The 14,296-nt window shown below is 36.3% G+C and overlaps 1 protein-coding gene across 3 annotated transcripts in view; it reads right to left on the bottom strand.

Moving 5' to 3' along the window:
* inpp4b (inositol polyphosphate-4-phosphatase type II B) overlaps positions 1 to 14,296 on the bottom strand; it is a 167,001-nt gene that overhangs the window by 11,519 nt on the left and 141,186 nt on the right. For all 3 annotated transcript variants that reach the window (XM_084401686.1, XM_084401687.1, XM_084401688.1), the window contains 6 exons: positions 13,599 to 13,722; positions 6,670 to 6,796; positions 2,929 to 3,069; positions 2,724 to 2,821; positions 1,295 to 1,407; positions 27 to 181 (listed from right to left, as the gene is read on the bottom strand). In XM_084401686.1, the coding sequence (XP_084257812.1) occupies positions 27 to 181; positions 1,295 to 1,407; positions 2,724 to 2,821; positions 2,929 to 3,069; positions 6,670 to 6,796; positions 13,599 to 13,722 (758 nt within the window). The remainder of the gene's footprint in view (positions 1 to 26; positions 182 to 1,294; positions 1,408 to 2,723; positions 2,822 to 2,928; positions 3,070 to 6,669; positions 6,797 to 13,598; positions 13,723 to 14,296) is intronic.

Genomic DNA, 14,296 nt, shown 5'->3' with positions numbered 1-14,296 from the left:
AGGCGAGCAGGACTGATGAAGCTTACCTGCGCATGCAGTCCAGAGCTCGCACAAAGTAATCTTTATTGAGCTGGTGCTCATCCCGCAGCAGAGAGCACTGCTCCAGCGTCACTGACATAGACGTCCTGTCTTTGGCACTTTTACAGCTGGTGAAGCGGATACCATTCATCCGTCGACAGATCTGAGGAGAGACGTGACAGATGGGATCGTTTTTAATTTCGCTGCCTCAGGATGAAGTATGGCGTTGATGAATTGATGGTGATAAACTTGATAAACGTTCACTCTACGCTGGTTAAACTTTGCAACTAATCTGCGGATCACAATTACAATCTGTTCCACCCCTACTTTTGATTAATGTGTATTATAGGGATAGTTCATCCAAAAATGAAAATTACCCCATGATTTACTCGCCCTCAAGCCATCCTAGGTGTATATGACATTCTTCTTTCAGTCAAACACAATCAGAGATATATAAAAAAAAATATCCTGGCTTTATAATGGAAGTGAATGGGGGCGAGATTTTAAGCCCAAAAAAGTGCATCCCTCTGAATTGTCAAAACACCTCTCAAAATGCTTGCTACAGATGCGAAAAACGCAGAAAATCGAACCCGATCCAAATTTTTTTCTGACAGGCGAAAATTTCGGACTCAGTGTGCAAGGACCTTAACCCCTGACGCGATGTATTACGAAGGATATAGAAGTATCGTAAGCTTAGACACCTCGTGGTTTAAACAAATAGGGCTGTGCAACAAACTCAAGCTCCTCTTCTCTTATATCGAAATCCTCAGATATTTCTCTTTAAAATTTCTTGTTCTGACTTCTAATTCAATATTTTTTTTGATGGATGGATGCATTTTTTTGGGGCTTCAAAGTCTCGCCCCCCATTCACTCACATTATAAGGCTTGGAAGAGCCAGGATATTTTTAATATAACACCGATTGTGTTCGTCTGAAAGAAGATTTTACACCTAGGATGGCTTGAGGGAGAGTAAATCATGGTATCATTTTTATTTTTGGGTGAACTATTCCTTTAACTACTACCCCCAGCCCCCTAGCCCCCCCCCACCGAGCCCTACAATAACTCACTGACCACAAACTTTTAAACATTACATCAAACAAACAAACAAACAAACAAGCAAAAAAATAAAATAAATTCAAGATGGCAACAATTACCCACTCAAAAGTCCATTTTGGCACGACTTAAAAGGAATTGTACTGTTTTGCAAATGTGAGCTAATGGAACACAACAGAGCACACTTCCCGCACAAACTCTATGACCTTGAATTCAGCCTCACCATTCCTGCAAGCCACAGGATCTCCACATTCTTCCTCTTCTTGGTTACTACATTCTGTCCGAGTGTGTCGAGCAGTTCCTTAATGTCCGTCTGCGTCTGAAAGCACGGCAGGCCTTTGGAAAGAAGAGACAAAGAGAGAAGACACTTGAGACGTCACGCATCAACGAGTTTAAAGAGGGCTTGTTTGTCCCTGTATCGACAAGCACTAAAGATGAGATTGAAAAGTCTGGGGACATGTTATTTTTTGATAAACAGAGAGATTGAAAGAAGACAAGATGTGACATGCTGCGATGCAGTTTGGCATCCGTCTGCTGGGAGCATTCATCATCCCAAGCCGTCACGCTACTTAGACGTGATTCACATTTCAGAGAACAATAAATTCCTGCACTCAAATCCTTAAAACATGAGACGCTGTGCTCTGCACAAACACAGCAGAAGTGCCAAACTGAACGTGAAAAAATAGGGGCCTCATTTTCACTCTAGACCTCATTCGTATTACTTCCTTTTCAAGTATTAACAAAACACAAGTTGATAAACAGACTTTAGACAAAAATATGACGAGACAAACATATGATTTAAATCTCTTTATCAGCCAATAATCAAAGGGTTTAAGTCCCATTATAATAAAATGACTTTATGTCATAAAATATAAAATCTGTTTACTGGACTTTATGCTAAATTGAATCTCAGTTCAACCCCAAAATTATTGTACGATTTTATAATAGGGTTCCATTACTTAACGTTAGTTAATACATTAGCAAACATTAACTAACTATACATTTGTTACAGTATTGACTAATCTTTGTTAATGTTAGTTAATAAAAATACAACTGTTCTTTGTTAGTTCTTGTTAGCTTGGATCCATTAAATAATATTAACAAATACAACTTTTGATTTTAATAATGTATCAGTAAATGTTGAACATTAACTGAGATTAATAAATGCTTTAGAAGTATTTTTCAGTGATAGTTCATGTAAACTAATGTAGTAACCTTATTGTAAAGCGTCACTAAAATGATTGATAAGAATGTTGAGAAATTAACGAGAATGTTGGGTTACACTTTATTTTAAGGTGTCCTTGTTTCAGTGTAATTATACAAATAAGTACTGAGTAATATTAATTAACAACATGTCCTTACTATATTATTGGGGTTAGGGTTTTGTTTAGGGTTAATTGCATAATTGCAATTATGCATAACTTACTGTCATTATAATTACATGTAAGACGTGTAACAGGGACACTGTAAAATAACAGAAAGTTACAGAATGTTTGCATTTTTAATATCAACATCAACAATATTTGCAGTTTCTAGCTAATTTCTAAATAGTCTGATGTTCCTCATTTGCAAGTGGCTTTTGATTAAAGTGTCTGCTAAATGACTAAATGTAATATAAAACACAAAGCTCAGTTCTTGAGTGTTGAACTTACATTCAGACGGCACTGTGTTCGTTAAGGATTTATAGTAACCTTCTAGAATCTCGAAGTTCTTCTGGTTTATTCTCTCCTGTAAAGATATGTCACCAAACCTGAGAGGGAGAGACAAAGAAGATTACATCAATCATGCCTCAGCTCAGACATGCTTGTGTGCTAGGCTGTGCACTCATGTTTCAAGTTCATCAGTCAGTGCTTGTACCTCTCAGCGATGGTTTGTTGCTCATTTATGCCCACGTTGAAGAGCACGGGGAGCACGCGTAGTGGCTTGCCCTCGCGCAGCTCGTCCGGGAGCGTTTGGAAGGCATGATGTGGGAGAGGCACCTCGACAGTGTAACGGTCTCTGGGATAAAAACAAACAAACAAACACAGCTCACATTTCCAAACTCTGTCAACACAAGCATGAAGCTGCTCAACTTACAGGTTCACACAGCTTCTTTTACAGTCTTTTTTTCCACTTTTGAAAATCGTTTTTGGTTCCACAAAGAACCTTTCAGTGAACAGTTCTTCAAATAACTTCTTTATTAGAGTAAAGAACATTTAAATAACCTTTTTTGTAAAGTATTTTTATTGAGCACCAGTGGTACAGGGCATGTACATATACATGAATACAAAAGGCAACAATTGTATAAACAATGCTCACATTTTATAATAGCAACAACTCCCCCCTCGGAACGTGGGACATTCATCCAAGGCAAAAAATAATAAATTAAGACAGAAATATTTGAAGTAAAAAATAAATAAAAAAAAAATAAAAAAAAAAGTAATTAAAAAAGAAGAAGTATACACACAGACTCACTGCAACTAAGGCTGCACACTTCACAGGACATATGGTTCACATGGGTAAATAAATATCACAGTAACAAGTGAATAAGCAAGAGGGGCTGCTAGTTGGTACTAAGTGGGCATAGTCTTAAGTTTGCCCAGGTGTGACAGTACTGGGTTCCAGACATAGAAGAATTTGTCCCTGGACCCTCTCAGTGTGTATTTTATTTTTTCTAACTGTATGAATTGCATTAGGTCACTAAGCCATAAAGATACTTTAGGTGGATTGTTTGACTTCCAGTGTAATAAAATCCTTCTACATGCAAGCAATGTTGTGAAAGCAATTATGTTTTTATAATTTTTCCTTAGTGTAGAGTATCTTCTATCTGTAATACCGAAAATGGCCATTGCAGCGTTAGGTAGGAGGTCGATGTTAAGAGCCTCTGACAATGTTTTGAAAGTCATAGACCAGTAGGTCGTGAGGGCTGGACACAACCAGAACATATCGGTTAAGTTGGCAGGAGTGTTACGACACCTGTCACAGCTAGCATCTATGTTAGGATATATTTTAGCCAATTTCACTTTCGAGTAATGGATACGGTGTAGAATTTTGAATTGAATTAAGCTCAACTTGGCACCGGAATAAATAACCTTTTTTTTAAGCTGAATGTAAAAGAACCAAGTATAATCTATGTGAATATAGCTAATATAATCATGTTTCTGACTGTGTGTATGTGTAGAGGTCTGTAACACGAATGGAATGTGTTTGAATATTTTGTGGACTCGCGCTCTGCCATTACATAAATTATTAGATTTGTATCTCCTTCAGCCATTACAGAATATTTGTGACAATATAAATCATTCCACTTTCTAAAAACAGACTGGACTCACAACTAAAAATGGGGCAGAGTTTGAAATGAATAAGATGTATTGACTCCACCGTGGAGGAGAGCTCCAGGAAAACTGTATAAGGAGAGTGTGCGAGAGCTGGTCCAGTTGTTGTTCAGCAGACCAACTCGGCTTTATTTCTTTGTAACAAAGTCTATCTTCCGGCATCAAAACCAAAGACTTCGAGAGTGATTTTTGACATAGGCGAAAGAAGCCACTACACACTATAAAGAACCTTTTGTGGAATGGAAAGATTCCATTGATGTTAAAGGTTCTTTATGGAACCACAGATGTCAATAAAGAACATATATTTTTAAGATTACGTCGACGTCATATTTTTTTGCGTCGACGCTTCTTTATTTATTATCTATTTTTTTTTTGCACCATTCCCGGAGGTACAGCTCGCCAAACACACACCGCCCGCCGTGTTATTCTGCCATGTTTTCTCCCTTTCTTTCCAAACCGCGACAAACGCCAGTCTCCTTTCTCTGCAGAATGCCACAAATCCGCTCAACGCATCACAGCGCACCATTCCACGCATTGTAAACAGTAACAGTGGCGCTCTGACACCCGGCATCCTAGTTTTCCTTATCTACTTTGCACTTTTTGATCAACAAACAAACAAAAAAAATAATACATTGATGAACCTGTGGTGGATTCTGCCGTAGGGAAGAAACGTAAGCCATCGAAATCTAATCATTTACGTGAGGAGATTAAGAAGATGAGGCACGCGGGAGGAAGAGAAATGCCGACTGTTGCTTGTTCTCACACGACAGCGTCAAACTTCTGTCGAATGCTGACACGTTAACCCCAGGGGATCTTTTAAAAAACTTTCAATTCTTGTACTCAAAGTCAACGAAAACCGAGCAGGACCTAAGCCATTTTACAGCTGATCGCCGTCAAAAAAGAAGGTCGCCGTCGTTCAGAAGGTATTTCTAGCGATGGCTGATTGAATGTAGCCTATGTTTAGTCCAGATTAGTATTGACCGAGTTCAGAGGCTGTCATATGTGGATCAACTTACTTTGTTGTGTATTTTCAACAGTTTCAATGTGAAAAATAACTTTTATATTGATTCAATGGATTAATTGCATGAAAAAAAAGGATTTATCACATTTATACTATATTATTCAGAAGTAAACATTGTAGCTGACAGTGTGTTAATGTCAGAATGTTTATTTTTAAACCACAACCTTCTAAGTGCTTCTTTTACCAATATATTTAACATATCTTTTGCATTTCTCATCCAAACAACGTCAAACTTGGCACTGCACTTACTCGTGCCCAGACAGCTGTCGAGTTTGAAATCCATCGGAGTAACGGCTCGACAGAGATATGCGAATAACAGACAGGATAAATAATTCCAATTAGTCGTTAGATTAGTCGACTAATCGATAAAATAATCGCCCGACTAATCGTTTAATTAATAATCGTTTACCCCAGCCCTAGTTAAAATGTAATTTATTACCTGAATTTTCAGCATCATTACTCATGTGTCACATGATCCTTATATCATGTGTCACAATATGATGATTTGATGCTCGAGAAACATTTCTTATTATTATCAATGCTGAAATCAGTCAAAACGCTTCATATTTTTGTGGAAACAGCTAAATATATATTTTTTTCTGGATTCTTTGATGAACAGAAAGTTCAAAAGAACGGCGTTTATTAGAAATAGAATTTTCGGAAATTCAGAAATGTTCATTTGGTAACACTTTACAATAAGGTTCATTAGTTAACATTAATTAATGCATTAACTAACATGAACGAACCATGAGCAAAACATTTGTTACTGTATTTGTTAATCTTTGTTAACGTTAGTTAATAAAAAATACAGCTGTTCACTGTTTGTTCATGTTAGTTCACAGTGCATTAACTAATGTTAACATGATTTTAATAAAGCATTAGTAAATGTTGAAATTAACATTAACAAAGATTAATAAATGCTGTATAAGTGCAGTTCACTATTAGTTCATGCAAACTAATGTAGTTAACTAATGTTAACTAATGAACCTTATTGTAAAGTGTTACTGTTAATTTAATATTGTAACATCATACATTTTAAATATTACACATATAAATATTACCGGCTCGGAAAGAACTATGAGTTAGGACTCGAGCTTGGGCTGTCCGAAGTGCAACTGCGCTGCCTGTAATGACACATGCTCTGACTCATTGCGGTTTTAAAATTGCTGATGTTTCCAAGTTTTCATGACTGTGGGAACCCTGTCTATGAATGCGCACTGACAGACACATGCAAACCCCCTGTGAATGTGGGGTTTCTCTCACCGTCTACCGCTGATGGTGGGCTGCAGACTGACTGCTTCTTCAGACGCTGCCTCTGTGATCCTGAAGGTCACTCTGTGCAGGTCAGAGATCCCCACCTCCATGTCCTCCAGCATTCCTATTTCTTCACCTGCGTGACAAACATCTGTGTTAATATATTTATATAAATATAGACTATATTGCCAAAAGTTTTGGGACATCTGTCTTTACATGCACATACATAAACTTGAATGACATCCCATTCTTAATCCAAAGAATTTCATATGGAGTTGGCCAACACTTTGCAGCTCTAACAGCTTCAACTCTTCTTGGAAGGCTTTCCACAAAGTTTAGGAGTGTGTTTATGGGAATTTATATCCATTATAAATAGGCATGGTGTAGCCTATGCCGAAAAGAAGCGATCGACGTAATTTTCGTGCGAAGAAGAAAGCGACATAGTAAACAACAATGGATGACATACAGCACATCTTGTTCTTGCCTCTTGGCTGTTTGCCACAAGAAGCCAAGCGCCAACATTAGGCGTTTCTCAATGCCAAGTATGGAAAGTTAGGACTTGCCAAGTCTGACTCAGGAGAATGACTCCCGAGGACGTGAGTGTTCTGGTGCTCCTTCAGGGTCTTCTTTTTGATACAATATTATGTCACATGACATACCAAAATGCATTATGGTATAAAATGGTCATTGATGTCTGTTATGCAGGGCTGACATTAGAGAAATCACAATTTGGAGACAAAAGTCTTTCTGTCATGAATTTTTTAATAAGCTTAGTATTACCACTATACTATTTGTAGGTATCGTTGAAAACATCAATACAATTATGGCCAAGTATATTTTAAATACTTTTATTTATATATTTTTTTACATTTTTGTCATATTTTCGTATTCAGATTTTAAGTCGGGACAGTTACCTGGAATGACATTTTGGGACTTTTGAGCTCAATAGTTCCTTAAAGATGAATTATTTATAATAAATTCTCACATGAGTAATTAAAGAGGGGAAAGTTGAGTCACTTAATGAAGTGCATTTAAAAACGTATACATTTTTAATATTATGAATATGCTTTGGACACCAGAATTGACACGCCATGTCATTGACCCACATATCAATACTTTTTAGTATTAAATTATAAGGAGGCCTACAATTCTAATAATTTCTCTCAATCCAATTTGTGTTTTCTTTTTTGGATTTGCTGCCTACATGGATACACTGTAAAAAACACAACTTGAAAAAAGTTGAAATTACTGAAAAAATCTCGTACAACAAAAAAAAAAACACTTAGTACTATTTTCCCCTAGCTTTTTCTTGTTGACTCAACTTTTGTAAATAACAGTTATACGAACTGAAAATAAGTTGTCTGTGACACACAAAAAAAAACCTTTTAGTTGAGTCAACTTGACATTATTTGTTTTCTGGAGACGTGCAACTATTCTGTAACAAATCTTTTGTAGTTGAGCCAATTCAACATTTTTTGTCTATTGGAGACAGAAGTTCTTATTAAGAATAAGGTTCAGATGTAGATTTTTGTATTGAAAATGTTTGGTCACCATTTTGGTGATGAGCGTTTCCTTGAGTTGGGCAGTTTGACTCTTGGCATGTGAGTTTGTAATCTTTGTAACAGTGTTTAACAAAACACATAATTTGTTGCAAAGAAAGCCATAAACAAAAATGATCAGCTGATCTAGACAACAGCATCATAAAGGGGAATAGTTCACTATTCTTATTCCTGAAAAGTGATTATTTGTGAAAAATATATTATATTTACCAACAAAACTTTAATGCAGCAGATCAGACATTCTGAATTGTGATTTTAAAATACATTATAAGGGAAAAATGTATTTTGATACACACACAGACATCAAGAATCAGCATATGAATCTCAACAATGGTGACATGTTTCATGCCACAAAGCATGCTGGGAGCCATGATTTTAATACTACAGTATGGTGCATTGCGGCATGATGCATGTCACCATTGTTGAGATTCATATGCTGATTCTTGAGGTCTGTGTGTGTATCAAAATACATTTTTCCCTTATAATGTATTTTAAAATCACAATTCAGAATGTCTGATCTGCTGCAAGAACGTTTTGCTGGTAAAATATTAATAGAAAAAAGAATAAATTTTGGTCAGAAATAAGATTAGTGATTTATTCTAGTTTATGAGGCTGAAAACTTGATCATCTTGGTTTCTTTTTTCTTAGCAACAAATTATGTGTTTTGCTAAACACTGTTACAAAGACCACAAAAACCTCACACAAAAAGCCAAGAGTCAAACTGCCCGACCAAAGGAAACGCTCATCAAGAAATGGTGATGACCAAATGATTTCCAATAGACAAAAAATGTTGAATTGGCTCAACTACAAAAGATTTGTTACAGAATAGTTGCACCTATTCTGTAACAAATCATTTACATTACATCACATTTATGCATCTGGCAGGGGTCTTTGTCTGACTTCCTCGTGCATATTTAACTAGTAAAAATGTAGTGCATCCTGGGAACCTATGATCATAATATTCACTTATGCAATGAAAAAATTAAACTATAACTAATAAAAATGACAAAAGCACACAACAAAATGATTAAACCTAAGTGATACTAAAATAACATTGCCTAACTTCAACATTCATTTACCAACGATTTGGTATTTTTGTCCAACTGATAGGAATGCTGAATCTGGAACATGTTGTACTTCATCTTAACCCATCTAATTCTCTAAACATTTCTGCAAGAGTTACATGAGTAAACAGTTGAAAATAATCTCCCCACTGGCACTGCCTCAAAGGATCAGCTTTCCCTGTGTGCAGCAAACAAATGCAGTGATTCATGAGTCATCACACACACTTCACATCAAATAATCACAACAGCCTCGAGGTCTTCAACACGGCAAGAGCGGTGAACTTAGTTCAAAATCTAATCTAAAGAGCGCGTGCAGCTGGAAGTGTTTACCTCAAAGTTTGGTTGCTGTTGGAAACAGCAATACGAATAACTACATTAAGATTATACAAACTCTTATTGGCAATAAGCCAAGATTTTCATTATATAAACAAACTTTAAAAGTGATGGATCAGAAACCAATGAAATGGCATCATTGTCAAATTGTTCAGAAGCATGATTTGTTAAGGTTTTTTAAAGTTCTCATTTATAAAAACAGTATTTAAGTGTATATATGGCCTTGCCCCTGAGGTAATCTGTCAGTTGATAGAAAAATACAGCAGCGATGGGGTAAAGACCAGAGTGGGAATTGTAGAGTTCGGAGATGCAGAACTGCTGTGGGTCAATCATCCTTTTCAGTGAAAGGTGCTCATCTATGGAACATACCATGCCTGTAGATCTTAAGTTGCAACCAGAACGCACAGTTTTCTCCACAAAGCTGAGACAATGGCTGAAATCTTTACAGCGATGTGAACATCGAGTCTTTTTCAGATTAGTTACGTTATTTTTATGAAGTTGTTTGTAAAGTTGATGTGTTTAGGTATGTCAATATGCCATTGTTGATTTGTTGGGCACATGTATAAATGTGTGTATTTGTTTTGTTTCTTGTGATGATTGTGTTTGTGTTTTGATTTTGGAAGTTTTGATTTTATGTAAAAGCCATAACCAGGGACGCGGGCCGCAAACTAGCTTTACGCTATATGCCCTATGTACACGGCATCGGCTGTCTATGTGTAACGATGCCTAGTGTATTGTCCCTGTTAAATAAACATACAAAATAAATAAAAAAAGGTTGCATAACCATGAACTTTATAGCCTCAAAATGGCTTATTGTTTCAATTAAACACTTCTAACAGCAATATGATAAAATAGGGATGCCCTGATGTTATATTGTTTATAATATATAATGTTATGCATTATTATAATTATGCTTAACAACCAACAAATAATTGATATTAAAGTTCTATTGCTTTTTAGTTTACATAAATTACTAAACACTAACAACTAAAATAATGCTTCAGTTGAATTTCGGCATCATGACATTGTAATGTACAGTATGAAAATCTGTATTATGTATTATGCAAATTTGTATTATGAATATCTGAACATGCAATATATCAAAAGAAATAACAGACCCTCTGCTTAAAAAAAAAAAGAAGAAAAGAAAAGTTATTTTAAGGTGTCATCGTTACAGTGTAATTATATATTTAAGTACTGAGTAATATTAAGCAACTACATGTCATTCAAATACTTATTTGCAGCTGTATCATACAAATAAATAGTTAAAAAATCATACATTGTGATTTCTGGATTTCTTTTTTTAGATTATGTCTCTCACAGTGGACATGCACCTACGATGACAATTTCAGACCCCTCCATGATTTCCAAGTGGGAGAACTTGCAAAATAGCAGGGTGTTCAAATACTTATTTTCCTCACTGTAATTAAGTTCCTTTTGTTTGCTCTATGTATTTAGACCCTGTGTTCTCCCTCAGTCTTCGTCCGTTCTCGTTAATGTTAAGTGTGGTTTTCTCCTGGTTCCTGAGTTTTGTCTTTAAATACTATTACTATCCTCCTTCGTCTTCGTGCTATTTCCACTACCACGTTACGTAACAATGGGTAAGTTTCATAAGAAAAGCAACATTTTGAGCAAAAATGTTTTTGTCAGACAACATCTGGATTGGATTACAGTTTTTCTCGATTATTTACACACAGTGTCTGGTACTTGAGACACAATGACCACAACATGTAACTCATTCATCAACCTCCTGAACCAATTCTGCTAAACTACAAGCACAATTCCTGCTTTACACTCAAATTGCAGTTCTAAAACACACTTTTTTCAAAACACTACACACAATTCTCTGCTTTTGGCACAATTTTCATGCAGAAAATCTCTTGTTTTCACAAGGAACACACTGCCATTCAGATATGCACACTGACTCGTCACATGGGCCGTCACACAGTTTTACAATTAGCAATCAGAGCTTTAGCATAAAAGGGCAACAGGTGAGCTCTTCAATGGAGCAATGAAGGCCAACACTGGATTTTTTTATTTATTACTGTAACTGTATACAGTAAATTCTGCTGTTGTTTTGTATGTAGACCACTGTATGTACAACTTTGTGTTGGTTGGGATGTACACTGTGTACATTGTTTTTGTGGGAAAAATAAAATATATTTGTTACCGTGTATTTGTGTGTTCTGAGTATAAAAACAATATTTTACAGATATTTTACAACACACTTATGTATGTACTGTCTGTAGTAAGTGTAACACTGAGCCAAAAAAGGCCTAAGTCATTATGATGACTGGAGAAGAAGTGTTTTCCATTCATCATAGTGTTTTACATTGAGCACATCAGTGTTCAACTGGTTCTTATAAATGTCTATTCATATGATGGTTTGTGTGTGTCATTTGAAAACAAAATACCATTTTGAGAAGAAATAACATTGTTTTGAATGTAAAGTTTCATTTTGCAGGAGAATTGAGGGGTTTTGCCCATTGTGTGTGTGTTTTTGGATTTGTGTGTAGAGTTCTGAGAATATGAGGCATGCTTTCAGAAAATGTGTGTAAACAATCGAGAAAAACTGTAAGAATGATAATCAAAACACAGATGGAGTAGATCGAGTCCATCAACAGCCCTAATGCTACACAGTCCTGCAGCTCATCCTGGGTCGACTTTTCATTCAGTAAAATTAGGCAGTTATGATTTATATGCAGTTTAATGTTGAATTCTCGTGTTATTTTACATATGCATATGATCACATATTATATCGCTTGTTTCTTCTTCGCCTGTGTTTTGATCAGGAGATTCAGTACTCATTCAGAAGATGCATAGAAAACACGGAAAGCCATAAAATGTAATCTTTGGCGCTTTCTCATAAAAGACGAGATAACTCGTCAATGGAGGGGAAAGAGTTAAATATTAAAAATGTAATAACTTTATGTGAGCATTAGATGTCTTAAATGTCAAAAATGTAACAACAAGAGAAATGAGATTGCACAATTAAAGGTATAGTGGAGGATTTTCTTTTTCCGGGTGGATCATCAAGACTATTGGTCCTCCTAGTTGTCAATCATTCTGGTGATATGTTTACGTAAGGCCGTCGTACGTGCTCGTCCCTAGGTAGTTTTCGCTTTCTGCGCATGCGCACTTTCAGGTGTACGTTATATGTGTGGTGAGCTACGGTTTCAGCCATTCATTGAAGCTCGCCGTTCTCACCGGGTTTTTTCAAAAGTGTCTACGAATTGTATGACAAGAAGAAGAGAAAGGCCTCTGAAGAAAGAAACAAGACCAGAGTGCTTTTGGGAGAATATTTCACACGCTGGCGTGCGCTAAAAGCACAGGTTGGGCCTCCCACTGATGCCTCAGTCGCGAAGGTTCTACTCGACAGGTAAAGTTTGGCATGCTATTTGGAGAAATCCATTTAAAATCACTGCTAGTAAAAGTTAATGTAAGCTATGATTAGCGATGCTGGCACAAGTCATGCTCTCTCGTGCACACGTTTAATAGGCGTTCCCTCTCGGGAGCAGGTAGAGTGCTGCGCATGTGCATTTTTTCAAAAAGTGGAGAGGGCGGTTCTTTTCTAAAATTCGGGAAAATCCTCCACTATACCTTTAAATATAAACTGACATTTTTTAAATATATACTGTATATAAATATATTTTTTTTAAATAAAAAATCTAAAAATATTGTCTAATATCCGATATGGTATCCATACCATTTTGCATCCCTAAGACAAAAGATGCCAAAATTGCAATAAATAGCATATATGTTTTATTAATAGTAATAAATCAGAAAATTACATATTAGGGTTGCACTAAGTGACATGAAAAAAAAACGAATTAAATTGTTAATCGCAATCATTTATATGATAATTAATCGTCAGCACAATATTCATGATCGTGACAGGCCGAGTTTGAATAGTTGATTTGCATTGAGTTGCTTTCAGCAGGTTATTTTGCTGTGATTGTATGATCTGATGCAGGACACTCACTGTAAGTGCTGAGCAGACTCTCAAACTGGGCCACCAGTCCGACCGCATGCAGCTGTCTGAGAAAGCCCTTATCCTCCAAACCCGCGTATAAACGCATGACAAATCCACATGCCAGTGCAGCCAGCTGTGAACACAACACGCATATATCTTTACAAATGCCTTGTCAATAAATTAGATGTGTGAACATGACATGGGGTGAGAAAACAATAATAAAAACTAGGACAAACGGTCTAAGAGTTATGAGCAATTTTGTACTTTTGGTTGCTGTAGCGCCACCTTCTGCACCTTCATTGAGGCCTACCATCTGGCCAGGTTTCAAGTCTCTAGGCCTTATGGTTTGGCCTGCACGATCAGTTTTACAAATCCTTACAATTACAATAGGGTTTCAGCATTTCATGCTTGAACCCCTATTAACTGCATTTGCATTAATGTTAGAACAGGACAACTCCCTTCCCCACACACATTTGACTAAAAAGACCAGCCAATCATGCCAAGTCACATTTATTTACACAGCGCTTCACAGTAATAATAAAATGGCAGTTTTAATATTGAAAAGTTCTTCAATTATGAAACATGTAAAGCATATGTAAAGCAGCTCTAAATGTCATTATTCAGCTCAGTTCAGTTCAGTGTTGATTCATTTTAGTCCAATGACGGTGTCAATGTTGCAAAGTTCAAGAGTTTGGAAGCGAGCTATA

Source organism: Rutilus rutilus (genome assembly GCF_951802725.1).
Source record: "Rutilus rutilus genome assembly, chromosome: 2".
Lineage (NCBI taxonomy): Eukaryota > Metazoa > Chordata > Actinopteri > Cypriniformes > Leuciscidae > Rutilus > Rutilus rutilus.
Note: the sequence above shows the minus strand (reverse complement) of the source record. Positions and strands in the feature narration are given on the sequence as shown.